Source organism: Miscanthus floridulus, chromosome 2 (genome assembly GCF_019320115.1).
Source record: "Miscanthus floridulus cultivar M001 chromosome 2, ASM1932011v1, whole genome shotgun sequence".
Classification (NCBI taxonomy): Eukaryota; Viridiplantae; Streptophyta; class Magnoliopsida; order Poales; family Poaceae; genus Miscanthus; species Miscanthus floridulus.
This window is the reverse complement of record NC_089581.1, coordinates 58,158,915-58,186,842: the sequence shown is the minus strand read 5'-3', so window position 1 is coordinate 58,186,842 and position 27,928 is coordinate 58,158,915. Positions and strand designations below refer to the sequence as shown.

The following is a 27,928-nucleotide window of genomic DNA, read 5'->3' as shown; positions in this document are numbered from 1 at the left end:
GTAGACATAGCAGGCACAGCACAGGAAATTCCCATTCAGTAAGGACAGGCTGGCCCTGGTCCAGCACCAGCAGCCATCCTTGTACATGAGTTCAACTCGACATACCAGCCGAACAAAAATATATGCAAAAAGCTAATGCACATATATAGTTGCTATCAAAACTGTTACTGCAGAGAGACTGGCAAATCTGTTACAACGCGGTCATGCCGATGGCGGCTTCCGGGCGGTGGTAGTGGATCCGCGCCTTGGAGAAGTAGTAGTAGTAGGCCGAGGTGAGCACGCAGGTGAAAAGGGCAAACGCAGCGCCGGCTCCAAGCGTGCCCCTCCGCATGGTCTCGCAGTCCGGCGGGTTCTGGAAAAAGACCGTCCGGTAGCCAGTGTGGTAGGCGGATTGCAACAGACCAGCCAGCAAGCACGCCTCAGCGATGACAAATGTCACCCTGTGTGTAGGACAAGCAAAGGTCAGTGTCCTGGACAACTTGTACGCGTATTCACTGGGGTTTTGAATGGTTCTAGTACCAGCAAATCTAAACAAGACAAAGTCAGGAAGTAATCAAACATGCCGTGTTTCAAACACCAGAGGAACACGAAAACTTGGATAAAACCCCTTTTCTTTGGATAATAAACCAGACAGTTCAAAGGAAAACAAATCAACTTTGGTAATCTAATTATTCCAGAAGTTCAGTCAAAAAAATGATTCCAGAAGTCCCCAGACAAGTCACATTTGCAAATGCCAGCTAAACAAAATGACAAATTATAAATAGTAATATCTGAAGGTCAGTATTAGGAACTTCCACAAGTGACGTTCTTTATTCCTGACCCATCATGAGATACATGCAATCCTATTACTACATAATACTGAACAGCTACAATAAATTTCATACCAGCATGGTGGCAGCAAGTCAGCAACCTCATGTTTATGCTTGAACGCCATGAATTAGTACAACCCCGCACGCCTGGCTAGTTAGTTATACTTAATAGTTTCACTTCATGGAAGACAAAAAAGCAAACAACTCTGGAAGAATTTACAAATGCTGATAAAACATAAACTCGGGCAGAGTTTGGAGTTCATGCAGCCATAAATGAAATGAATTCTTACTACTCCGCGTCTTTATCAGACAAATTAAACACGGGCTGAATTTGGAGTTCATGCACATATAAATGATGTGAATTTTTACTGTTCCACATCTTTGTCAGACGAATTAAGGAAAATGGTTATATTACTAGATCAGACTTAGAATACTCCTAAGAGATATCCTAGACCCCACAAATCAAAACATGCAGTCTTCTGAGCGAATACCTACTCAAGCCTTCATTGACCCAGTATGTCCTTAACCAATATGACATTGACCAGGTCATCTTTTTTCAACACCAGTAAACTTAGAAGACGGCAACCAAGTTTTATGGTCTTTTTTATTGTCAATGACATAATCTCTCTGTTCTGACCAAATCTGTACAATCAGACAGCTGAAAAAAGGCTAGAGTACAAGCTGCTACTAAACAATTTCTGCATTTTAATTTATAATTGAGCAGGCAGCACACTTTGGATTCCACTGGAGCCGACACTACACTACCATTCCAATAATTATGTCTACAGAAACATGTGCAAATCCATAAAGCTGATGGATAAGTCTCTGTGGTCTTTGTGGGGCTGCAGCAGTCTTTGTGGTTTTTGCTGCCATCAAGGACAGCATCCTTGACTGGGACAGCAGCAGCAGCATCCTTAACTGGGACAGCATAGCATCTAGGCATATGCTTGGCTGGCTAGCAGCCTATAAATATGTATCCCCAACTGTCGGTGTTTCGGACCGGCGGGCCCTCAACCAACTAGTAAATTTGTACTGCGTGTTCTCAATCCCGGATGGTGATACAAAGAGACACAAGGTTTATACTGGTTCGGGTAATGAGCACCCTACGTCCAGTTTGAGAGATCGATCTTGTATTCCTTGCACCGAAGTGCTCGTAGTAGAGGGTTACAAGCAGGGCGAGAGAGGGAGCTAATCCCAGGTCTCTACGTAGGGCGGCGTGGATTGCTTGAGATGTTGATCTCAGGCAGCGGGGAAGCTCAAGTGTTCGTCTGTGCGTTTATGCGTGAGTTCGTTGCGTGGGCGTAGGCCTAATCGTCCTTCTCCCACTAGAAATGGCCAGGTTCCTCCCTTTTATAGTTGAAGGGGGGACCAGGGTGATACATTCGCTAGCTACACGGCATCGTGCGGACGGAGGCGGCGTGTCCGAGCCCTGCAGCCTGTTACTGTGGCGGCGTGGGCAACGGAGTGGTCCCGTCCTTGAAGTACTGGTGCGACACGCCGGTCACATCCGATCCTGTGCGTCGCGGGAGCTCCAGGGTTACCTCGCAGCGGGCGTGGCGGTCGGCGTGCGGGACACTGTGTGTTGACTGCGCGAGAAGCCGAGGCTCAGTTGGTGCCGAGGCCGAACCATCGTGGGAGGCTCGGCAGACGTGAATCCCGGGGTTGCCGAGCCTCTGAAGTAGATTGCCGAGGCTTGGAGGGAACAGTTGGTCTCGTACGCTGATTTCGAGGCTATGGTGACCCGGACTAGACTCCCCATGCCGCGTTGTCTCCGGGGCGGGGGTTACGTGGCACAGTGTAGTGCAGGCGCTGATCGTGGGCACAGCACCAGAACACAGTGGCCGGTAATCCCAGCCGCGCCCTGTCCTAGTCGGTATGGCGTCGACGCGACTCCTTGTCCTGTCGGCCACTCTGCGGTGTCGAGCCGTCGTCCGGCTGAGATTGCGGGAGTGGTTGACGCATTAATGAGACGTGACGCTCTGTCGGGGAGCCTGGTCGAGACAGAAGCGACGGATTATTGCCGAGCCGGCTTCGAGCGAGACGGAGAATCGACATCGCATCCGAGGCTTTACGCGCAGGGGCCTCGGGCGAGACGGAAAATCGGTTCCCCGTCGAGGCCCCCCGTGCAAGGCCTCGCACGAGGCGGAGGTTTGGCAGGCCGCCGAGACTTCCCGCGCGAGGCCAGGAGCGAGGCGGAGAGCCGGTGGGTTCGGACGAGACCGGGGTTTAACAAATGGCTTACCCTTTGGCTTTATTTTTTGATGGGGTTTAAGTGATTCTTTTGATATACGCTCGGGGTACCCCGTTTTATGGTACCCGACAGTAGCCCCCGAGCCTCAGGGAGAGTGTGAGCGCTCTTCTTGAGGTTTTGACGAGGCTTGACTTGCGGTAGCTCCTGGTGAAATAGTGTTTCATACTTTGAGGCCTCGGTGGGTGCGCGCGAGCGCACCCGTCGGGTGTAGCCTCCGAGGCCCTGGGGGAGTGGATTCATTCCTCCAGGGTCTTTTTCTCACGTTGACCGAGGGATGTTATCGTATCTGCCGAGCCCATAAGTGCGAGTTCGGGTCGCGGGGTCTCGGCAAGATCGCAGGAAGAACCCCCGAGCCTCTGCACGGAGCGAGAGGACGATCAGGAGTCCTCCTGACTTTTTGTGCGACCCTCGCGCTTCCTTTTCGCTCGGAAGGAGGGGTGGAATATGCCAGGCTACCCTCGGTGGGCGCGAGCGGTGACACTTTCGGCGAGCTGTTATCGGGTAAGTCCGAGTGGAGGCCCGTGCCCCGTTCGCTGGGCCCCGGTGGCTCGGTGCCTCCCTACGGTGGGATCCCATTCGGAGACCTCCCTGCCGGTCTCAGACACGACTTAGGGCGTCCCAAGCGTTTTGCTTGCTTGGGCCTTGGCCCCGTACAGGCTCGCCCATAGTCGTCCCTGACTCTGTTGCCCTGGGGCGGCTGTCGAAACCCTTAGGGGCCCAGCCTTCAAACCCCTGGACCGTAACGGGCTCGATGCCCTTTATCGCGTTTTTCTCGAGTTTCAAGTGCGGGCTTGGGTCGCTTGTATTTGTCTTGGGTGCAGGAGGAGCCCCCGAGCCTCCGCACGAAGCGAGAGGGCGGTCAGGGGTCCCCCGACTTTTTTGTTCGACCCTCACACATCCTTTTCGTTCGGACGGAGGGGTTTTTTGTCGAGCCCACTCTTGTGCGAGCCCGGGTCGCTGGGTCTCGGCAAAATTGCAGGGAGAGCCCTCGAGCCTCTGCACGGAGCAAGAGGGCGATTAGGAGTTCCCCTGGCTTTTTGTACGCCCCTCGCGCGTGAGGGTTTGTTTGCCGAGCCCCCCTCGGGTGCGAGCCTGGGTCACGGGGTCTCGGCATATCTGCAGGAAGAGCTCCCTAGCCTCTGCACGGAGCGAGAGGGCCGTCAGGAGTTCCCCTAGCTTTTTGAACGACCCTCGCGCGTCCTTTTCGCTCGGAAGGAGAGGTTGTTTTGCCGAGCCCCTTCGAATGCGAGCCTAGGTCGCTGGGTCTCGGCAAGGTTGCAGGAAGAGCTCCTTAGCCTCTGCACGGAGCAAGAGGGCCGTCAGGGGTTTCCCTGGCTTTTCGTACGACCCTCGCGCTTCCTTTTCGTTCGGAATGAGGGATGGAATATGCCAAGCTACCCTCGATGGGCGCGAGCGGTGGCACTTCCGGTGACCTGTTATCGGGTGAGTCCGAGTGGAGGCCCGTGTCCCGTTCGCTAGGGGTCGGCTAGCGGTTCGGAGACGCACTCCAAGAGTACCAGAGGGTTTCTCTAGTGGGTGCCGGGGCCGTTCGCTGGGCCCCGGTGGCTCGGTGCCTCCCTACGGTGGGATCCCATTCGGAGACCTCCCTGCCGGTCTCGGACACGACCTAGGGCGTCCCAAGCGTTTCGCTTGCTTGGGTCTCGGCCCCGTGTGGGCTCGCCCGCGGTCGTCCCTGACTCTGTTGCCCTGGGGTGGCTGTCGAAACCCTTAGGGGCCCAGCCTTCGAAACCCCTGGACCGTAATGGGCTCAGCGCCCAGTTCCTTCGTCTGAAAGGAATAGGGTGGGGGGATATCTCCCCCATCGGCTTGACAACGGCTGGCGCGCCTTTTGAGGCGATTTTCTCAGGGAGGCGGAACGACGCCTGCCGCTGCAGCGATCGGACGCGGCGTGGTGTCAGTGGATGGGACGTAACTGTTCCCGCGATTAATGAGGAAAAGGTGGGCACGTGGGCGGTAAAATCGAATCGGGATTAACCGCGCCGGATCTGAGGGAAACTTCCCCGATTTCGTCGCCCGTCCGTTTCGCCTTCATCCTGCATAAATACGCAACGAGCATCGCCCCTCTCCTCCTTACCTTGCCTGCATTAGCTTCGCCGCCTTTGAGCCGTCGCTAGAGCAGAGAGCCTCGGGAGGAAGAAGGGAGAGAGGCGAGGCGGAGAGAGAGAGGGACTCACCGCCGTAGTCGAACCCTCCACTGCACTCATGGCCAGCGACATCATCGTCATCGAGGCGGACCCTTGGGGTCCATCCGACGTCACCGTGGAGATGCTTCAGTCGCTCGTCGACGGCGGGCTTCTTCGTCCGGTCACCGACCCCAACAGGCCGGAGTGGTCGCTCCGTCGGGAGAGCCGGAGCCGAGGCCTCGCGACGGTTACGTCGTGAGCTTTGTGTCTTTGCACGAGCGCGGCCTCGGCCTTCCAGCGGACCGGTTCATGCGGGCGCTCCCGCACTACTATGGCGTGGAGCTCCACAACTTCAACCCCAATTCCATCGCGCAGGCGGCGATCTTCGTTGCTGTCTGCGAGGGGTATCTGGGGATTGCTCCCCATTGGGAGCTGTGGCTCCACCTCTTCCGGGCGGGGCACACCACCAAGCCGACGGGTACGTCGGGCACGAGGAAGGCGGTGAGGGCCGGCGGCTGCACTCTCCAAGTGCGCCAGGACCGTCAGCACCTCTACATACCGGCCCAGCTCGCGTCAACCAATCGCCGATGGTACACGAGCTGGTTCTATCTTCGTAATGACGACGGTGGACTTCTCCCCTACACCGAGCAGATCGTGGGGAGCTGCCCGGAGAGGTGAAAGTATGGCGTCCCGATGGAGGATCAGCCCAAGCTACAGCCGCTCCTGGAGGGGCTGGAGAGGCTGCGAGACCGCGGCCTTACTGCGGCTGTGGTCGTGGCCGCCTTCCACCGCCGGAGGGTGCTGCTGCTGATGGCTCGGCGGCGGCGCCTGTTCGAGATGAGGCCGGATGAGCCAATCGAGGGCATCCGGATGTCTGCCTCCGCCCTTTCCGACGAGGAAATTCTTCGCCGGGTGAGAGAGACGGTGGAGGCGAAGCTGAGGGGCGGTGGCCTGACCCCCTTCGCGATGCGCCCGTCGCGGGGGTTCCTCTCCTCTGCAGCCCCCGAGGCCTCCCCGTTTCTCATTGTTTCTTGTTCCCTTACCCGTGTTCGCTGTTCCTGCAGGGGATGAGGGACGTGCGAGCCTCCCCGCTGCCCGTTCCCGAGGACGCGAGGCGGCGGGCGGTCAACCAGGCGTACGCCGAGGCACAGAAAAGGCGGAAGGACGCCAAGGTGGCGAAGCACACAAAGAAGATCCTCGCGCGAGAGGAACTGGATAAGCGCCGCCGGCAGCAAAGGAAGGATGGTCTCCCGTTGGAGGAGTCCCCGTCGCCGTCGCTATCGACGGATGCCTCGGACGGAGATGACGAGGGCGAGATGGGGCAGGGTCCCCTGGACCATCTCCCTGACATCGGGGAGACGGTGCCCGGGGCGTCGGCAAGCAGCCCGGCGCTCCCAGGGGGAGAAGGAGGAGCTGCCCCGGGGTCGACAATCGCCCGCCTCGGGGTCGAGGCCGACACGCCCGAGGCGCGGGCGCTGGGAAAGCGTTCCGTCAGCCCGGTGGGCTCGACGGCAGCGGTGGAGTAGGTGGCGGCGGGGGCGACGCAACTGCCCCCGCAGAGGACCGAGGGGGCGCCGAGGTCCGTCGAGGACCGGCCGGCGCCGACGGACACAGAGGCCGTGCCTCTGCCGCCGCCACCGCCTTTGCAGACGAGGGTCGCCGTGCCGAAGCGGTTGCAGCCCCGCTCGAGGTAAGCGTATTTTTGGTGGAGCCGCAGCGTTTTTCGTTCGTTCTTTTGTCTTGTGCTGACCCTGTAAATGTTGTCCTTAGCCGGAAGCGTCCTGCGGAGGTGCCCACCTTGGCGCCCCTTAAGGCGCTCAAGGTGAACCCCGGCTCCACCGCCCACTGGGTGGCGGAGGCGCAAGCCGCCCTACAACGTGGCGCGGCGTCGGCGAGGGCCGACCCGAAGGAGCCGGCCACCCAAGGAGGGGCTGCCGAGACGGCCCCGACACAGATGGGGGAGGGAGTGCCTCCGCCCCGCGTGGGCGAGGCCCGTGAGTCGGATGGGGCCGAGGTGCCCTCAGTTGCCGAGGCCACCGAGGTCGAGGCCCTCTGGGTCTCCGAGGCCGAGGCGGCGAAGGCCAGGGCGCCCAGGACCACCGAGGCCGCAACAGCGGGCGCCAGGAGCCCTCGCGACTACCGAGGCCACGATGGCGGAGGCCGGAGCCCCCGGGACCACCGAGGCCGACGTGATCGCGGCGAGGCCGTCGGCCCAGGAAGTGGAGATGAAGGCGGCGGAGACCTCGGTGGCACCCTTGGTTCAAGGCCCACCGTCGTTGTGGGAGAGCGCCCGAGAGGTGGAGGTCCATCCGATCTCTTCCGACGATACTTCCCGGGCGCAGGAGGTGGTCGACACCGAGGTGGCCGGCGTCGTGGAACAGCAGGTTTTGACCCCGGGCGAGGGAAGCTCGGCCCTCGCGCGGGTACGACCTGAGCCCCGCGGGTGGGATCACCCGCGTGTCCTGTGGCAGAGCCGGGACGACCCTGAGGCGGAGCCTCTGTTCGCCCTCGAGGACGCGGCCGAGGGCGGGCGCTGAGACACCTTCGAGCAGTACCGCCAGCTGGCGGAGCGATCACTACGGACGGCGCTGTCCGTGGTGGCCGATGATCTACCCGGAGTCGCCCAGGTTCGCGCTTTCTTTTCTCATGCGGTGTTGTCTTTTTCCGAGTTTTCTTGTAGGGATGACCCATGTTCTGTTTCCCCAGGAGCTCGAGGCCCGGTCCCTCGGGAAGTCGGTCTTTCTCCGGCGGGAGAGGGACGTCTGGGACCAACTCCAGCGGCAGAAGGGTCTTCTTGCCGGCGCCAACGAGCTCCTGTCGGCGCGGAGCGCAGAGGTGGAGGACCTGCGCCTTCGTTGTGCCGATGCGAAGGTCGAGGCGGCCACGGCCCAGGAGCAGGTCGCCCCTCTGGCGGCGCGGGTCAAGGAGTTGGAGGAGAAGCTGACCCGCGTGGCCGGTGATCGGGATGCCTTCAGGTCCCGGGCTGAAGAAGCCACGGCCTCGGGCAAGGTCCTTGCTAGGCAGCTAGGGGTGGAGCAGAGTGCGCACCAGCTGACGAAAGGCGCCTTGGATGAGGCCCTTAAGGTGGCTGAGGCCTCCCGGACCGAGGCTGTGGTCTGGAGGGGGAAGGCCGAGGGTGAGTCTCGTTCCCTTTATTTAGTTTGTTTTTCTTGTATTCGGCCCCTAACTCCCTGGTGTGATGCAGAGCTGGGGAACGAGGCTTCCAGGGCAGCCGAGGCTACTCGGGTCGAGGCCCAGCGCCTGAAGGAGAAAGGCCGAGGCTTCCCGGGTCGAGGCCCAGCGCTGGAAGGAGAAAGCCGAGGCCTCTCGGGTCGAGGCCCGACGCTGGGAGCAGAAGGCCAAGGGTGAGTCCCGTAGGCTTCCGTCCCTATTTGGCTTGTTTCCCTTTGCGCTCAACCCCATTCCGTTTCCTGTGGCGCAGAGTTGGAGGCGGAGGTCACCCGGGCAGCCGAGGCTTCCGTCGCGGAGCAGGCGGTGCTCGAGACCGAGATCGGGGAGCACGACGCACTGAAAGGTGCCGCCCGTACCGCCTGCGAGGCCCTGGAGGTCGAGGGGGTTCAGTCAGGCAGCTCCCTTGGGAGCCGTTTGATCGCGTTGAGCGACGAAATGCGCGAGCGGCTCCGAGGAGCACTGCACACGGGATGTCAAGCGCGCGCTAGCCGTCATCGCCTCGCACTACATCGGCGTTGACCTCCAAGCCATCAGCGATGGCTACGTCCTACCCGACGATGACGAGAAGGCCGACGAGGCGGTCGTGAAGCTGATAGAGGCGGCGGAGGGCCCCAGCACGGCGCTGGCCAAGCTGTTCGAAGAGGAGGTGCTCCCTCCCCCACCGTCCGCCGACGCTGGAGGCCCGGAGCCTTGACCTGGGCCCAAGAGGCCATGTAAATAGAATAGGGATTAACTTTGTATCGTAACGCTTGTGGCCGTCGAGGCCTTTTTTAAAGTACTCGTGCTTCTTAATCGTTTTTCTTGTATTTCCGAGCCTCTGCCCTCTGTTGTCTCTGATCAGAGATCTTTTGCAAAAAAACCTCTTTGGAGCCTAAAGCCGCCCCTTGGGCGAAAGGTGGTGAGGGAGTGCCGTAGCCCGGAGGCGTAGGCCATCTCGCGACTCTACCGGCCTTCTGGCCCTGAGACAGACCTTCGGTCCTTGGGTTTTTCACAACCGATTCGTCAGAGCGTGCTAGAAAGTTTGGCGTAGGAATTTTTTCGAAAAACGACTAAAAAATGGTGCGTGGGACTTAGGGAGGAGTCCCCCATCTAGCCCCCGAGGGAGGCTCGATTCTACAAAAGCAGAGCCGTGTCTCCCTTGTGATGTTATCGCACTGCCGAGGCCCGTGATGGGGCTCGGCGGGTTTCTCGAGGAATTAGAACAACTGAAGAACGCTTCTTAATTGTATTTCGAGAAACGATGTATACAATGCTTGGAAATTTAAGGGTAAAAGCGACGTAGCTGTTCTATGTTCCAAGCGTTGGTGAGGATTTCACCTTTTTCGTTGGCTAGCTTGTAGGTCCCGGGCTTCAGCACTTGGGCGACGATGTATGGTCCTTCCCACGGCGGGGTCAGCTTGTGGCGGCCCTTGTTACTCTGCCTTAGTCTCAACACTAGGTTGCCTACCTTCAGGTCTCGGCTTCGAATGCGCCGAGCCTAATAGCGTCGTAGGGCTTGCTGGTACTTAGCCGAATGTAGTAGCGCCACATCTCTGGCTTCCTCCAGTTGGTCGAGGGCGTCCTCGCGGGTGGTGTGGTTGCTTTGCTCGTTGTAGGCCTGTAGCCTCGGGAAACCATATTCCAAGTTAGTGGAGAGGACAGCCTCGGCTCCATAGACTAGGAAGAAAGGTGTGAACCCCGTGGCTCGGCTTGGAGTGTTCCCCAGGCTCCAGATGACCGACGGGAGTTCGGCGAGCTATTTCTTGCCAAATTTCTTCAACCGGTTGTAAATTCTTAGCTTGAGGCCTTGTAGGATCATGCCGTTAGCACGTTCTACTTGGCCGTTTGTCCTTGGGTGTCCTACGGCCGACCAGGCCACACAGATGTGGTGGTCGTCGCAGAATGTCAAGAATTTTTGGTCGGTAAACTGTGTCCCGTTGTCGGTGATGATGGTGTTCGGAACCCCGAACCTATGGACCATGTCCGTGAAAAACAGCACCGCTTGCTCGGATTTAATTTGATTGATCGGGCGAGCCTCGATCTACTTGGAGAACTTATCGATTGCTACCAGCAGATGGGTGTAGCCCCCTGGGGCCTTCTGCAGAGGCCCTGACCATGTCGAGCCCCCACACGGCAAACGGCCATGTAATGGGGATGGTTTGAAGGGCCTGGGCCGAGAGGTGCGTCTGCCGCGCGTAGTACTGGCATCCCTCGCAGGAGCATACTAACTTGGTGGCATCAGCAACCGCCGTCGGCCAGTAGAACCCTTGACGGAAGGCGTTTCCGACGAGCGTCCGAGGCGCCGCATGGTGCCCGCAAGCCCCCGCTGTGCAAGTCCCAAAGTAGGGCCTGGCCTGCCTCGGTGGTGATGCATCGTTGGAGGACACCAGATGGACTTCGCCTGTATAACTCGCCGTTGCAGAGGACGTAAGTTTTGGCTTGTCGCGCAAGCCGCCGGGCTTTGGTCCTGTCAGTAGGAAGCTCTTCACGAGCGAGCCAATCAAGGAACGGGACTCGCTAGTCCGTGTCCTGGTCGGTCTGGGGAGGCTGCGTGTTGACTTCCATGACCTCGGGCTCGGCTGAAAGAGTCTCGGCGGCAGAGGGGGCGTCGAGCCCTACGGTGGGTTTGGCCAGCGAGCCCTCTTCCGCTGCCGAGGCGCATTCGATGGAAGGCTTGTGGAGGTCTCTGGCAAAGACGTTTGGGGGGCCGAAGCCCGTGCCGACGCCATCTTTGCCAGTTCGTCCGCGGCCTCGTTGTATTTCTACGCGATGTGGTTGAGTTCAAGACCGTCGAACTTGTCTTCTAGGCGACGTACCAACTTGCAGTACGCCTCCATTTTGGGGTCGAGGCAGTTTGACTCCTTCATGACTTGATCGACGACGAGCTGCGAGTCGCCCCGAACGTCGAGACGTCGTACCCCAAGTTCGATGGCGATTTGCAAGCCGTTGACGAGGGCTTCGTACTCGGCTGCGTTGTTGGAGGCAGCGAAGTGGAGCCGAACCATGTAGCGCATGTGTACTCCGAGGGGCGAGATGAAGAGCAGACCTGCGCCTGCCTCGGCCTTCATCAGGGACCCGTCGAAGTACATGGTCCAGCACTCCGTCTGAATTTGAGCATGTGGCAGTTGGGTGTCGGTCCACTCAGCCATAAAATCGGCCAAGACCTGAGACTTAATCGCGTTCCGAGGCGCAAAAGTCAAGGCTTCCCCCATAAGCTCGACGGCCCACTTGGCTATCCTACCCGAGGCCTCCCGGTTATGGATTATCTCTCCCAAGGGGAAAGACGATACCACGGTCACTGGGCGGGACTCGAAGTAGTGACGCAGCTTGCACCGGGCCAAAACTACGGCGTAGACTAGCTTCTAGATGTGGGGGATAGCGCGTTTTGGTCTCGGAGAGCACCTCGCTGATGAAGTAAACAGGTCATTGGATGGGTAGAGCGTGCCCCTCTTCCTGCCTCTCCACTACCACGGCCGCGCTGACCACTTGGGTTGTTGCGGCGACGTAGAGTAAGAGGGCCTCGTCCCTAGGCTGGCGGTACCAGGACGGGAGGATTGGTGAGCAGTGCCTTGAGCTTGGCGAGGGCTTCTTCGGCCTCGGGGGTCCAAGAAAAGCTTTCGGATTTTCTCAAGAGGCGGCACAGAGGCAAGCCTTTTTCGCCAAGGCGCGAGATGAAGCGGCTCAGGGCCGCAAGGCATCCCATGACCCTCTGCACCCCCTTAAGGTCTCGGATCGGTCCCATGCTGGTTACGGCCGAGACCTTCTCCGGGTTGGCCTCGATGCCACGTTTCGAGACTATGAATCCCAAGAGCATGCCTCGGGGGACCCTGAACACACACTTCTCGGGGTTGAGCTTGATGCCCTTCTCTCTGAGGCATTTGAAGGCTATCTCCAGGTCATCGACGAGATCCCCGGCCGTTCTAGTCTTGACCACGATGTCGTCCACATAGGACCTCGACGGTTCGCCCTATGTGCTCGCCAAAGACCTGGGTCATGCACCGCTGGTATGTGGCCCCTGCGTTTCTGAGGCCGAAAGGCAAGGTCACATAGCAGTACATGTCAAATGGTGTGATAAAAGAAGTCGCGAGCTGGTCGGACTCTTTCATCTTGATTTAATGGTAACCGGAATACGCATCAAGGAAAGACAGGATCTCGCATCCCGCAGTGGAGTCAACAATTTGATCGATTCGAGGTAATGGGAAGGGGACTTTCGAACAGGCTTTATTCAAACCGGTGTAGTCTACACACATCCTCCACTTTCCATTTTTCTTCTTGACTAACACGAGGTTAGCCAACCACTCTGGATGGAATACTTCCTTGATGAATCCGGCCGCCAAGAGCTTCTGCACCTCCACGCCGATGGTCCTGCGTTTTTCCTCGTCGAATCAGCGTAGGCGCTGCTTCACCGGCCTGGAGCCGGCCCGGATGTCCAAGGCGTGCTCGGCGACCTCCCTCGGTATGCCCGGCATGTCCGAGGGACTCCATGCGAACATATCGGCATTCGCGCGGAGAAAGTCGACGAACACGGCTTCCTATTTGATGTCGAGAGTGGCGCTTGATCCTCAGCGCCCGGTCGTCGGGGCAGGCGGGGTCGACTGGGACGAGTTTGACGGCCTCTGCAGGCTCGAAAGTCCCGACTCGGACGTTTGGGCTCGGGCAGCTGGCTGCCGAGTCGGTCAAGGTCGACGATGAGGGTCTCAGCCTCCACGAGAGCCTCGGCGTACTCGATGCATTCGACGTCGCAGTCGTATGCATGTTCGTACGTGGACTCAATCGTGATGACGCCGTTGGGACCCGGCATCTTGAGCTTGAGGTAGGTGTAGTTGGGAACCGCTATGAACTTGGCGTAGCACGGCCGCCCCAGGACGGCATGGTAGGTTCCCTTGAACCCAACCACCTCGAAGGTGAGGACCTCCTTGCGGTAGTTGGAGGGGGTGCCGAAGCAAACGGGAAGGTCGATGCACCCGAGGGGTCGCGTGCGTTTCCCTGGCACGATGCCGTGGAAAGGCGCGGCGTCACCCCGGAGCCGCGACTGGTCGATCTCCAGGAGCTCCAGGGTGTTGGCGTAGAGGATGTTGAGGCCGCTGCCTCCGTCCATCAACACCTTGGTGAGTCGGGTGTTGCCGATGATCGGGTCGACAACGAGTGGGTACCTGCCCGGGATTCGGGACATGGTCGAGGTGATCATCCCGATCAAAGGTGATCGCCTCCCGAGACCAGTCGAGGTATCGGGAAGTGGCCACCTTAACCGAGAAGACATCTCGGCGTTCCCTCTTTCGCTGGCGTGCCGTAAGGCACGTCAAGGGTCCGCCGAAGATCATGAAGGCGTTGTGCACCTCGGGGAACCCTTCGTCCTTGTCGTCGTCCCGGTCGCCGGCGCCCCTCTTCTTGGCGTCGTCATCGGGGAGCCCGAGCTTGGCGTAATAACGCCGAAGCATGGTGCAATCCTCGAGGGCGTGCCTCACCGGACCCTGGTGATAAGGGCAGGGCTTCTTCAGCATGTCGTCAAAGAGCCCGGGGCCCCTGGGGCCTCGGGGATTCTTGCGCTCCGCGGCTAGCGACTAGATCAGCCTCGAGGATCCCCTGCTTCCCCTGACGACCCTTTTTCTTTTTCCTAGGGAGGCGGGGAGCCGAGGCCTCGGTGGCCTCGTCCCTCCGCTTCCCCTTGGTGTCATTGTCGGAGAAGATGGCTCCAACTGCCTCTTCGTCCGATGCGAAGTTGGTGGCGATGTCGAGGAGCGCGGCACGTTTCGGCCTAACTCTCGGACCAAGTCTCGGTAGGTGGTGCCGGAGAGGAAAGCCTGGACGATTTCTGAGTCGCCGACGCTGGGCAACTCGATGCATTGTTTGGAGAAGCGCCGGATGAAGTCTCGGAGAGACTCGTCCGGTTTCTGGCGACAGCTCTTAAGGTCCCAGGAGTTTCCAGGGCGCACGTACGTGCCCTAGAAATTCCCGACGAAGATCCTAACCAAGTCGCGCCAGTCGTGGATTTGCGAGGGAGGAAGGTGTTCGAGCCAGGCTCAGTGCCGAGTCTGACAAGAGCAAGGGGAGATTGCGGATGATGAGCAGGTCATCGTCCGCGCCGCCTAGCAGACAAGCCAGGCGGTAATCAGCCAGCCAAAGCTCGGGGTTGGTTTCGCCGCTGTATTTCATGAGGTTAGCCGGTTGGCGAAACCGGACTGGAAACTGAGTGCCGCGGATGGCCCTGCTAAAAACTCAAGGGCCAGGCGGTTCAGGAGAGGGGCTGCGGTCCTCCCCACTGTCGTAGCGACCGCCTCGGTGTGGATGGTAGCCGCGGGCGGGCCCCTCATTGTCGTGGCGTCGTCGCCTGCTGACCACCTTGTGGTCGTCCCGTGCCTCGCGTCGGTTGTCGAGGCGATCATGCAGCAAGGGGACCCTGTTGATTGTCGGTGCCCTGAGCGGGCTCGAGACGAACCGAGGCCTCCCTATCCTGCCGATGCGGTGCCGAGGGGAGGTCCGAGGCGGCTCCGCGCCATCGGGAGGCGGAACTCTCGGCCTGCTGCACCGCGGCGGTCTCTAGGAGATCCCGGAGCTCGCCGCGGACCCGTCGCACCTCCGTGGTAGAGGGCTCGGGCATCATGTGGACTAGCATCGCCGCAGCCGCGACATTCTGACTAGCGCGATTGAAGATTGGGGGATGCTCGCCCCCTTCGTCGTCGTTGATGCGGTGGTGGACGTCGCGGGCCCGCCGCCGGGCTCCTCCGCCGTCACCGCGACCCTGCTGCTCCTGCTCGAGAGTGTCTCGGAGCTGTTGCAGAAGGAGACGATCTTGCTCGACCTTGGCCTGAAGCTCTCGGAGCTGCTCCAGGTCCGGGCGTCGAAGCTGTCCGAGGGCAAGGTTCTCATTCTGCGCTGCTGGTGGGATAATGCGTGAGGGCGTGGCATCGCCCGTTCCCTGGCGAAGCGGAGTACGGTTGCCTGCCCCCTCGTCCTCATCGCCGATGCTTGGCATCCCGAGTCCGACGTGGAAGCACTCACGAGCGGGATCGTAAGTGCCTTCGTCGTCGGAGTCGGAGTAGCCGAAGCAGTAGTCGCTCGCTGGCCAAGAAGCGGCGCATGGCTTCAGGGTCGCGAAGTCCGGAGAAATCCGCTCCGGCCCACGCCTCGTCCTCCTCCGAGGAGTCGTCGTGGGAGTGAGTCGAAGTCGCGGTACCGAAGTCGAGGGCGAAACTTTGGTGGTGTCCCGAGGGCTCCGCGTGAGTAGAAGCGTAGGCATAAGCATAGGAGGCGGCAGCATTTCTCAACCCGAAGGGGTACCGAGATGGTGCCATCGCCGAGTTCTGCTTCGCCGGAGCTGGCTCCTCACGCGGTGGCGGGGCGAAGCTTGATGATGGGGCGTTGCCGCATGCCACCGGCGTCTTTCCCTTGTCCAGGCACAGGCTAGACAGGTCCCCAACCAGGGACCTTGTGCCAACAGCTAGGCATGGGATACCGACGGGGCGCGGCGTGTCGCCCTGGGTTCGCGTGGTGTCGGCGTGGCCCTGCTCGCATCGTGCCTGGCGAGCGCGACGAGAGCGGCCGCCCGGGCGCCGCCTACGCCTGGGCTGTGGGTGCGTGACGTCGACATCGGATCGGGGGGGCTCGGGGTGTGAGAAGTACCATATCGTACTCACATCCTAGAGACATGATGCTCTGTCGGGGAGCCCGGTCGAGGCAGAAGCGACGGATTATTGCCGAGCCGGCTTCGAGCGAGACGGAGAATCGACATCTCATCCGAGGCTTTACGCACGGGGCCTCGAGCGAGACGGAAAATCGGTTCCCCGTCGAGGCCCCCCGTGCAAGGCCTCGCGCGAGGCGGAGGTTTGGCAGGCCGCCGAGACTTCCCGCGCGAGGCCAGGAGCGAGGCGGAGAGCCGGTGGGCTCGGACGAGGCCGGGGTTTAACAAATGGCTTACCCTTTGGCTTTGTTTTTTGATGGGGTTTAAGTGATTCTTTTGGTATACGCTCGGGGTACCCCGTTTTATGGTACCCGACACCAACCCCTCAGGTTGGCATGGCATTTGTGTGAGTTTGTGTGAGAAATAAACCAGAAAATTGCCCCAACTCCTAGTGTTATCCTCTCTCGATGAGAGTAAGAATTCTGCTACTACCAAGAGTGAGAATTCAGCGACTAACAACTGGTATCAGAGCCGTACTACCCTGTAGCCTGAACATCTCCTGCTCATCTCCTCTCCCAGCAACACAACAACCCCAGCTGCGAGCAGCAGCTCCGGCCGCTCCTGCTCACTCCTCCCCTGCGCAGCTCATCTGAAGCACCCCTCTCCCCACGCAGCAGCCCCCCGGTAGCGCGTCATGTCCGCAGGGCAATCTCAGCGCTCGGTCGCCTCGAGCACGCGGCGTCGGCAGGAGACCGAACTTGCCGCGGCAGAGAAACGCGAGCGAGCGGCGGCAGAGACCGCGGCGGCGGCGGCAAGGGCGTCGAGGCTGGCAGCGGCGGAGCTGGCATCAGCCAGAGCGGAGGCGGCGGATGCAGCGTGTGCGGCGGCAGCAGAGGTCGAGGCCCTACACGGCAGCATCAGCAGCTCCGTTTCTGCTGACGACACCGCCGACGCGGACCTCGAGTGCTGGGAAGGGAGGCAGCGCGAGCGCGGGCGGCGCAGTGGGTAGCCGCGCACGCCCACGAGCACGGCGGCAGCCCAGACAGGCGCGGACGCGCCGGTGGCGCTCCTGGAGGAGGCGCGCACGCCGATGGTGCTCCTGGAGGAGGCGCACACGGCGGTGGTGCTCCTGGAGGAGGCGCGCACGGCAACGGTGGCGGACGGGTCGATGGAGAGCACGACCTTCACAGGCAGCGTAGCTCTCTCTCCCCGAATCGGTACCAACGGGTAGATGGAGAGCGCGGCCTTCACAAGCAGCGTGGCTCTCTCTCCCCTGATCGGTATCGTGGTTACCACGGGCTCCAGGCTGTTGTCAGGGACGTCGGTCCCGGCGGTGGGTGGCCTACCCTCACCAAGACCAACTACGTCGAGTGGGTTGCGGTGATGAGGGTAAAGCTCCAGGTGCGGCACATGTGGGAGGCAGTCCGGTACGGCGACGTCGACTACGACCTAGATCGACGGGTGCTGGATACCCTCATCGCTGCAGTCCCGCCCGAGATGCAGTTCTCGATTACCAACAAGCGGACTACCAAGGAGGCTTGGGACGTCATCGCTGCGGCACGCATCGGCAGCGACCGCGCCCGCAAGTCCACACTGCAGGCACTTCGCAAGGAGTGGGAGAACCTGGCCTTCAAGCCAGGTGAGGACGTTGATGACTTCGCTCTCCGTCTCAACACTCTGTTGCAGAAGATGGTGCAGTTCGGCGATGACACCTACGGCGAGGAGAGAGCTGTCGAAAAGCTCTTCTGCTACGTCCCCGAGAAGTACAAGCAGATGGCTCGCTCGATCGAGTCTCTGCTAGATCTCTCCACGATGTCGATCGAGGAGGCGATAGGTCGCCTCAAGGTCGTCGACAGCGATGAACCACAGCCTCTCTCGGGGCCCATCACCACTGGCGGGAAGCTCCTTCTCACTCGGGAGCAGTGGCTTGCCAGCCAAGGTGACCGGAAGAAGGAGGAGCCTTCCTCCGCGACAGACAGCCGCAAGCGTGGCAAGCCACGCAAGGCGCGCAGAGACGCCCAGGCCGGGGCGCGAGGACGTGCCGAGGGTGATGCCCGCGGAGGCGCCCAGGGCGGCGCCGCCGGCAGGCACAAACCGGCACGAGACGACGCCTGCCGCAACTGCAGCCAGCTTGGCCATTGGGCCAAGGACTGTTGACAGCCACGACACGGTCAGGCCCACGTCGCACAGGCGGAGGAGGAGCCGGCTCTGTTCATGGCACATGCAAACATCGAGCTACCTCCAGCGGCACCGGCCGCAGCGGCTCTCCTCCACCTTGACGAGCTAAAAGCACATGCCCTCCTCAGCGACAGCTCTGGCAACGACAAGACTGACGGGTGGTGCCTCGACACCGGCGCCACCCATCACATGACTGGTCGACGAGAGTTCTTCACCGAGCTTGACTCTAGCGTCCGAGGCTCCGTCAAGTTTGAGGATGCCTTCGGCGTGGAGATCAAGGGCGTCGGCTCCGTCATCTTCACCAGCCGTGTCTGGTGAGCACAGGCTGCTCACCGGAGTCTACTACATCCCCGCGTTGAGGAACTCTATCATCAGCTTGGGACAGCTGGATGAGAACGGTTCGGGCGTGGTGGTTGAGGATGGAGTCATGAGGATTTGGGATCGCCGTCGTCGCCTTCTTGCCAAGGTAACCAGAAGCGCAAATCGACTCTACGTCCTCAACGTGTAGGTGGCACAACCCCTCTGTCTCGCTGCTCGTCGGGACGACGAGGCATGGCAGTGGCACGAGCGTTTCGGGCACCTTCACTTCGAGGCCCTGAAGCGGCTCAGTGCCACGGAGATGGTGCGAGGCCTGCCGTGCCTCGACCATGTGGAGCAGCTCTACGACGTCTGCGTGTTGACGAAGCAGAGGCGACTCCCCTTTCGCCAGCGGGCGAGCTTTCGAGCCAAGGAGAGGCTCGAGCTTGTGCACGGGGACTTGTGTGGCCCGGTGACACCGGCCACACCGGAAGGACGACGCTACTTCCTGCTGCTCGTCGACGACCTCTCCCGCTACATGTGGGTGATGGTCCTCGGCAGCAAAGGAGAGGCTGCGGACGCCATCAGGCGCGCACAGGCTGCTGCGGAGGCGGAGTGCGGCCGCAAGCTGAGCGTGCTGCGCACCGACAACGACGGTGAATTCGCGGCGGCTGAATTCGCGTCGTACTGCGCTGACGAGGGCATTCAGCGCCACTACTCCGCGCCGTACAGACCGCAGTAAAACGGCGTCGTCAAGCGGCGCAACCAGACGGTTGTGGGGATGGCTCGGCCCTCCTCAAGCAGAGGGGGATGTCGGCTGTCTTCTGGGGAGAGGCGGTGGTGACGGCCATCTACATCCTCAACCGCTCGCCTACCAAAGCGCTCGACGGCACGACGCCGTACGAGGCTTGGCATGGGCGCAAGCCGGCGGTCTCCCACTTGCAGGTCTTCGGCTGCCTCGCGTTCGCCAAGGAGCTTGGCCACATCAGCAAACTCGACGACAGGAGCACTCCGAGAGTGTTCATCGGCTACGCAGAGGGCTCGAAGGCCTACCGCATCCTCGACCCGAAGAAACAGCGTGTGCGCACGGCGCGCGACGTTGTGTTTGACAAAGGGCGAGGATGGGCGTGGGACAAGGCGGTGGACGACGGCTCGGCTCCGACGTACGACGACTTCACTGTCGAGTACGTCCACTTCGAGGGAGCTGGGGGAGTAGTCAGCTCTTCTTCGGCGAGCGCGTCTACCCCTAGTCCTCGAGCCTCCACCGACCCCGGCGCCTGCTACTCCGACAGCACCACGCTCTCCAGCCAGGACCTCGGCTGCGACGAGTTCTTCGCTGGCTCCATCACAGCCAGCAACGCCACGCACTCCAGCACCGACAGGCACCACTCCGGGCACGTCTACTCCACCACCAGCTCGTGTCGAGCACGGCCCGGTTGAGCTCGCTACTCCGCTCTCTCACGACGAGGAGCGCGTCGACGCGTACCACAACGGCGAGCCGTTGCGGTACCGTACGATGGAGAACCTTCTCGGCGACCAGCCGGGACTGGTGCCTCACAACCTGGAGGCGCAGTTGCACCTTGCGTGTGACGATGGCGAGCCTCGGTCGTTTGCAGAGGCCGAGAGACATGCGGCATGGCGCGCCGCGATGCAGTTGGAGATGGATGCAGTTGAGAAGAACCGCACCTGGGAGCTTGCTGACCTTCCTCGTGGTCACCGCGCGATCACCCTTAAGTGGGTGTACAAGCTGAAGAGGGATGAAGCCGACGCCATCGTCAAGCACAAGGCTCGCTTGGTGGCACGAGGTTTCGTGCAGCAGGAGGGGGTCGACTTCGACGACGCCTTTGCTCCCGTGGCACGGATGGAGTCCGTGCGACTCCTCCTTGAGCTAGCCGCCCAGGAGGGCTGGCGTGTTCATCACATGGACGTCAAGTCGGCGTTCCTTAACGGCGACTTGAAGGAGGAGGTCTACGTGCACCAGCCGCCGGGATTTGCGATCCCCGGCAAGGAGGGCAAGGTGCTCCGCCTACGCAAGGCCCTCTATGGCTTGCGGCAGACACCGAGGGCGTGAAATGCCAAGTTGGATTCCACGCTAAAGGGGATGGGCTTCGAGCAAAGCCCGCACGAGGCGGCCATCTACCGGCGGGGCAGTGGAGGAAATGCTCTGCTGGTGGGTGTCTACGTCGACGACTTGGTGATCACCGGCACCAAGGATGCTGAGGTGGCCTGGGACGGCACACTTCGTCGGGTACAGCGACAGCGACCACGCCGGCGACATCGACACCAGCAAGAGCACGAGCGGGATCCTCTTCTTTCTCGGCAAGTGCCTCGTTAGCTGACAGTCGGTCAAGCAATAGGTGGTAGCCCTGTCCAGCTGCGAGGCCGAGTACATAGCGGCCTCCACCGCTTCGACTCAGGCGCTCTGGCTCGCCCGACTGCTTGGTGATCTCCTCGGCAGAGACACTAGAGCGGTGGAGCTCAGGGTGGACAGCAAGTCTGCTCTGGCCCTGGCAAAGAACCCCGTTTTCCATGAACGGAGTAAGCACATCCAGGTGAGGTACCACTTCATCTGAGGCTGTTTGGAGGACGGGAGCATCAAGGCGAGCTACATCAACACCAAGGACCAGCTTGCGGACCTGCTTACCAAGCCTCTTGGGAGGATCAAGTTCCTTGAGCTCTGCTCCAAGACCGGGATGGTTCAACTTCCCCACAAGACGACGCACAAGACTTAGGGGGAGAATGATGGATAAGAATCTGTGGTCTTTGTGGGGCTGCAGCAGTCTTTGTGGTTTTTGCTGCCATCAAGGACAACATCCTTGACTGGGACAGCAGCAGCAAGCATCCTTGACTGGGACAGCAGCATCTAGGACAGCATCTAGGATAGCATCTAGACATATGCTTTTACTGGCTAGCAGCCTATAAATATGTATCCCCAACCTCTCAGGTTGACATGGCATTTGTGTGAGTTTATGTGAGAAATAAACCAGAAAATTACCCCAACTACTAGTGTCATCCTCTCTCGATGAGAGTAAGAATTCTGCTACTAACAAGAGTGAGAATTTAGCGACTACCGAAAGCAACATGTAAAATACAAACGTTAATGAACAGATCTCCTGGCAGCTACCATAAAACATTTTACCTAGAGTTATATACAAACTAAAATTCTCAAGAAGAAAGTATCATGTTTTTTGTCTACAGAATTTATTTGTTAACCTTGGTCGCTAGTAAATGTGACGAAAACATGAAAGAACACATGGACCACCTTCAAAATCCAGTAAACTCTGGTGCCCTTGAAAAAAATGGCTGAATACCTTAGCAGCTTTCAACGAGAGAGAGAAAAAAGGACAACCAGCTGTTTTTCTAATAACATATCAAGGAGGCCACTAGTTGCTGCCAAGCACATTCGACAATTTTTCATCATTTTCTATATGTGAAAACAAACATATGTGCAATCAGAATTATGTTTGCCACCAAGTGCCAGCGAAATTGTTAACACGGTATACTGTGGTTCCCAAATATTACTGCTACAGCGCTCATGGAACAACCATCTCAGCTCGAACAAATCACATTACCACCGTTGATTTCCGGCAAGCCTCAGAACTAGTCAATAGTTCTGCTGAGCGACATTGGGCAGCCGTTGATTGATCCAACACGCTTTCCTACACACAGCTCTTGACTTTATGGTAGCCCAACATGGACAGCTAAAAAACCGAGAACGCAATACAGACCGAGATGCCACCGGCGGGTGGGGGCCCGCGCGTCAGCCTCACGCGGGAAGTCAAGGTGGCGAGCTGAGCAAGGGAAGAGTTTGGGGGAGGACAGGAGAAGATTGGGATCGGCGGGGAAGAATTAGTGGTACCAGGAGGAGAGGAAGAGGACGAGCGCGCAGGCCCGGGAGCCGCCGGGCCGCAGCGCGGACCCGCAGCAGAAGCAGCGGCTGGCGGCGGCGGCCACCGCCTGTCCCACGAACAGGAGCGCGAGCGCGGCGCCACCCAGCGCCGTGGCGGCGTCGGTGCGGTACACGCAGTAGGTCCACTCCTGCTGCGCGTCCGTCTCCAGCCTCGCCTGCGGAGCCGGGACGGCAAACAAGGAGAAGAGCAGTGGCGGCGCCGGCACCCGCGTCAGAAAAGGGGAGAAAGAAAACGCAGGTAGGAAAGAAAGACGGCGGCAGGAGGAATGTACCGAGGGGCGGCTCTGCACGGCGCCGATGGCGAGGCCGAAGGCGACGAGGTCGACGAGCAGGACGGCGGCCAGCACCTTGGTGGAGCCGGCCATTGGGTGCGGTCTGCGCAAAGGCGGGGACCCGGGGAAGGCTTTGGGATGGTTCCCGGATTTCAGACGGGCGGAGCGCGTCTTGTCGCGGGTGCTTTCGCGGTTTGGCTACTGGCTGATTGGCTCGGCCGGCTCGGGCGACCGGGCCCGGGACAAATGGGAAAGGAAGATCTCGTGCACGTTGACTGATATGGTTGCCGATTTGCCGTCCGTGGTCGATTTTTTATTCCAGCGTCTGGTCCTACACCTTCATCTCCTTTTCTTTTTCTATCTTCTCAACCTCTTCACCTTTGTCTTCCAAGTTGCTAACCACAAAGTGTGTAACTTGTGTGCTCGTGTGTTAGCATTTTCAAGTATTTCAAGGGTCAAATGTTAGCACACTAGGTCCCTAATACATATGCAAGAATCATGTCACCTAATGGCACTCGATAAAGCGCTTAGCCAAAGATTTCCCCTTTTTAGTACGACTATCGATTCTAAACACACTTACACCATCTATGGTGTCTTGAGTGCCAAAACAAAAAAATATTTGATACATTCGCCTTGATCAACCTTGTTTTTGTTTTCTCTTTCTTCTTTTCCAAGTTGGAAGCACTTGATGTTCATGTTTGGTCTCCACCATCACCATAACCATCATCTAGCTCCACCACTTGGCATAGGACCATCCTTTCTAGTCTATACACTTAGCACAAGGAATAGTCCCTAGGTTTCATCAATTATCCAAAACCAAACTAGAGCTTTCAACCGTCAACTACAAAAGTGAACAGTTTCAAAAGTTATAGGAGGTTAAAAAACTGGTTTTATATATCAGGGATGAAAATTGAACTATCGCGGTAATTGAGGAAGGTAAATGGAACATCCAAATACATACAACGAATAGTTCAAAGGACTCAAAACAAGTGAAAACAGCCCATGTCTGTACTGCACGCGGCCAAACTTATGACGACACCAAAAATTTTGATCGGCGCACGACTGGGTGCCATTCCGGTCGACGCGTAAGCGTAACACGACCCGGGCGTCAGGCGCGGCAGAGGGCGGAATTGCGGAGAGGAGGGATGAGGACGGGTCGGTGGCATTTCACGTAGGGGACTTACTAGCGTCCGGACAGTCTGGAGCAAATGAGCGCGTCCGTACGCCCCGCGCATGCTGCTGCCCTAGGCGCCCGCGCCTGCTGCTGCGTTGTATCGATGCTGCCGGAGAAGTCCGTTGCGTCTGCCTCGCCTAGCCCAGCACGCGCACCCCGGCTGTACCCGCCACTCCATCCCCTTGACCCCCTTCTCTCTCTGCGCTGGCAGGACCTAGGAGCCCGGATGAGGACAAGCATGCCCTGTCCATAGGACCCTAGGCGCACTGTGCGCCCCATCTGCCCCCCCCCTCGGTCACCGTGCTCCTTCTCCTAGAGTTCGGGCCGTGCCTCCATGATTCTCTGAACATACCTCTGGAACACGAAAAACTTGTAACATAAACACTTGAATGCAACATAAATCTGAAACAAATGAAACATGTGGAACATACATTTGCAACATATGTGTGAAACATATGCAACATCTAGATAAAACACTTGCAACATGAAAATACTTACTGCAAGTCTGCAGAGCAAGAATGAAACAACTGAAATATTTGTAACACTAGCAAAAATGCACATGCGACACGCACATGTCTATTAAAAAATCATATACACGTGTCTATTAAAAGAATCATATATACAATAAAAACTTAACAATGTTAAATTTAGAGCTTGTAATAAACATACAGACTCATAAAATTTACCAAGCTATAAATTTATTAACATTCTAACCTATCAAATCATGGTATGATAAAAGGATGGAATTCAGAATCTTCTACCGGTCAAAATTTATGATCTTCTCGCGGTAGCCCAATAAATTTTATGTCTCTCCTACATAGCCTTGTGCATTCGGTGCAGTCTAAATTATCATTGCTTCTAATAGCCGCAGTGTATTGCATAAAATCAAAGACTAAAAATTTACATATGAACCACATCTCAGAAACATATAGACTACTGGCAGTGTTTGTTGCTTCAGTCAAATCACGATCTTCTCTCGGTAAAACTACTTCGTCATACCTCAATTTATATGCCCTAGCTATTCCTCTAGTGCTTCTGCTGTTGTTTCTTCTCTTATATTCCTGTACTTGTTTTGATTTGTTTTGTATCTTTACCTTTGTTTAATAAAACCTCCAGTAGGGGCTCCTTGCCCCTCCTGTTCTTACAAAAAAAAATGTCCCCTTTGTTTTAAAAGCATTCTCAATGCAGAACAGTACAGTAGGTACTTAGCAGCAGCAATAATAATTTAAACTAAACTAAATCATCAGACAGGAATATGAAGTTTCCTTTGTCATGATTCTAGGTTGCTATATTTTTTTAATCAAAAAGCATAGTAGCAAGTAGTTTACAAACTTTGATACAGCATATAATTTTCAATTGTGAAACCATAATAGCAGGTGGTTTGTAAACTTTGATCTAGCACCATACCTATTGCCGGACCATGAACATTGTATGCCACAATTTCAGCAGCATTTTCCGATGGATAATATAAACATGGACCATCAAACAAAAATATGTTACTTTAATTGCGGAATCATCAACCCAAATCTCGTATGGTACAAATCAACTTTGCTCATAGCTCGTCGAAGCCAAGAACATGTTTCCTCACCTAGAGAGGACATAGAGGAACCAACAAAGATCTAATAGTGTAAAATCCTTACCACTACTGACGTTCTTCAGTTTGCCGTCATCACCATAGCTACACGTGTCTGCCTGTCACCGATCATCAGATTCCCATAATCTCATTCTCACTGTGGCTGCTCACTTTAGAATTCATTTTTGTTTCAAAATGAAATATTTACTTTGCATCAATGCATAAATTAGCATGCTTGTAAATGTCTGTAGTTGGGTATGAAGGTCTGTGCGACATACCATCAATCAAGCAAGCAAAGGAACCTGGTCACGACTTCCATCCACCTCAGCACTGCTACTCTGCCACCGGCCTCACGGTGGGCTAGGCGTGCAGTGGACGCCGCCGTTCCGCAAGCTGGCTCCCGCCGCCGAGCCGCGGCCGGGCACGCTGCAGCTTTGCGTTGCGCGGGGCAACAGCTGCCTGGTCTTCAAGATCGCGCAGGCCGGCGGCGCGCCGCCTACATCTCGTGCCGCCTCAGCGAGCACATCCGCACTGCCGCAGTGTGCATATCATGGCGAGTGAAGAAGATGACTCAGTCAGACGACGACGATGGGTCCGTGTAGAGTCAGGAGCCGAAGACAAATGACGACGGTGACGACGGCCGGTGGTGGCCGCGGCCAGGTACCGAGCGGACAGCGCAGTGGTGCCGGGCAGGGGGGTGAGCCGGGCTCCTCGGACGTGCGTGCGGCGGACACGGAAAAGGTTGATCGACCTGAGACCTGTAAACAAACGTGGGTAGCTTCGGCCGAGCTCCGCCGTCTCTGCCGCCGCAGCAAGCGAGGTCCCTTCAGGAGTCCAAGAAAATAAAGAAAGTCGTCCTTAACTTATGTACCTCAAATAAACATGACTTATGACGGGTGGGATTACAGACATACCACGAGATGTACAAGTGAGTTTAAATCTTAGTTTAGGAGGAGTCTTACCTCTTACATGTAAAATCACGAATTATGAAGGACTCATATAGCACGATGTATAGATCGAACGGTTATTATAGAGGGAGAGTAAGGTCACGGATGACGAAAGGCTCATATAGCACGATGTGTACATCAAATTGTTATTATAGAGGGATAGCCCCCCATAAAAAAACTCGTTCTTTTTATAGGGTGATGTGATACTATTACAACATATGTGTGGAAACATATGCAACATCCACATCAAAACATTTACAACATGTGTCTGAAATAGATGAAACACTTTGAAACAAAAAGCTTGCAACATGCCTCTAAAACACTTGCAGCATATGCAACATCACGATCTACTTTTTGCAACATCCATATGAAACACTTTCAACATACCTTTGAACTATCTGAAACACTTGAAACATATGTTTGCAACATACATTTTTAGCGAACATCTCCTGCTTGGGAATGAAGGCTTGTCGACGTGTGGAGTTCACACCGGTGTAGAACTCGCCGGTGGCGCAGAGCTCGCTCCTCCGGTTGAGAAGGCCGCGGCACATCCCATGGAGAAGGTTACGGCGGGTCCATGCACGGGAGAAGCCCGTGGTGGGCGGGAGGCGCGGTGGAGAGGGAGAAAGACGGGCTGCCATGCTCTGGCGCGGAGGAGATGTCGGTCGGCGGAGCGAAAACGCAATGGAGAGGGAGACGCGGTGGAAAGGGAAGCGCGGTGAAGAGCGCCATTGTCCAGAGGTGTCGCAGCGCTGTGATGAGTTGAGTTTTTCCTTTTTTAGAACGGTTGGAGGTGAGGAGATGAGCATATAAGTTGCAATTGTTGATCTACCGTCATGGCCTACCGTCAGCGCCGTCCGGGCGGATGGACGTGCTATACTCAGCATTACCGTTGGCGTAGGGGTTCGCCGGTTCGGGAGTCGCCAGGATGCGGCCTGCGGGCACTGAGTGGGCTGGAGTCTGGGCGTCGGGGAGCTACATGGTTTGTGCTCCCAAAAATTCTGGGCCGCTCCCTGCATAGCATGCAAGAGCCAAGACCGGGTGGGTTGGACCTGGACGGGAACACCGAGAAGCTCCGAACACGTACGGACATGAGGCCAGAGGGACGAAACGTGTCGACCATGTCGCGGCAAACTCCCACTCCGGACCTGAGGCCTGAGGGTCAGGGCGGGCGGGCTCCTGTCCTACGCTGCATCGGCTCCAATCCAAGCTGGGGCGATCGAGCATGCACGCGCGCGGAAGATTGTAAAGGCAGCCATGCGCATCTCTAGCAAGCAAAGTGGAGCGAAAACACCGCAGATCTACAACAATAGTGCAGTACTACTAGTAGTGGAAGACTTGCGACGACGAGGAGGCAGCTCAGGACAAGACAAATTAAACCAACTCGCCGGCTGTTGTTTTCTGTCCTACTCACTCGTGAAGCAGGAGGCTGAGCTAAAAGCGCGCACTTTGCGCGCCGACCAGCGCCTCCTCGCCGGTTCCTGTCGCCGTCGCTGGCCAACACCACCCGAGACTAAATTACAGCCCGGCCGGTCCCACGCTGGGTTACACCTTACACCACACTAGTACGTAGATTAGAGCTTG

At 57.8% G+C, this 27,928-nt stretch overlaps 1 protein-coding gene across 1 annotated transcript; it reads right to left on the bottom strand.

Annotated features, from left to right (window-relative positions):
* Positions 1 to 7: 7 nt before the first annotated feature.
* On the bottom strand, positions 8 to 22,876 carry LOC136524628 (uncharacterized). Its single transcript, XM_066517919.1, has 3 exons — positions 22,651 to 22,876; positions 22,328 to 22,533; positions 8 to 440 (listed from the first exon to the last, which is right to left on the bottom strand). The coding sequence occupies exons 1-3, from the start codon at positions 22,741 to 22,743 to the stop codon at positions 191 to 193; spliced, it is 549 nt and encodes a 182-aa protein (XP_066374016.1). The 5' UTR covers positions 22,744 to 22,876; the 3' UTR covers positions 8 to 190.
* Positions 22,877 to 27,928: the final 5,052 nt, after the last annotated feature.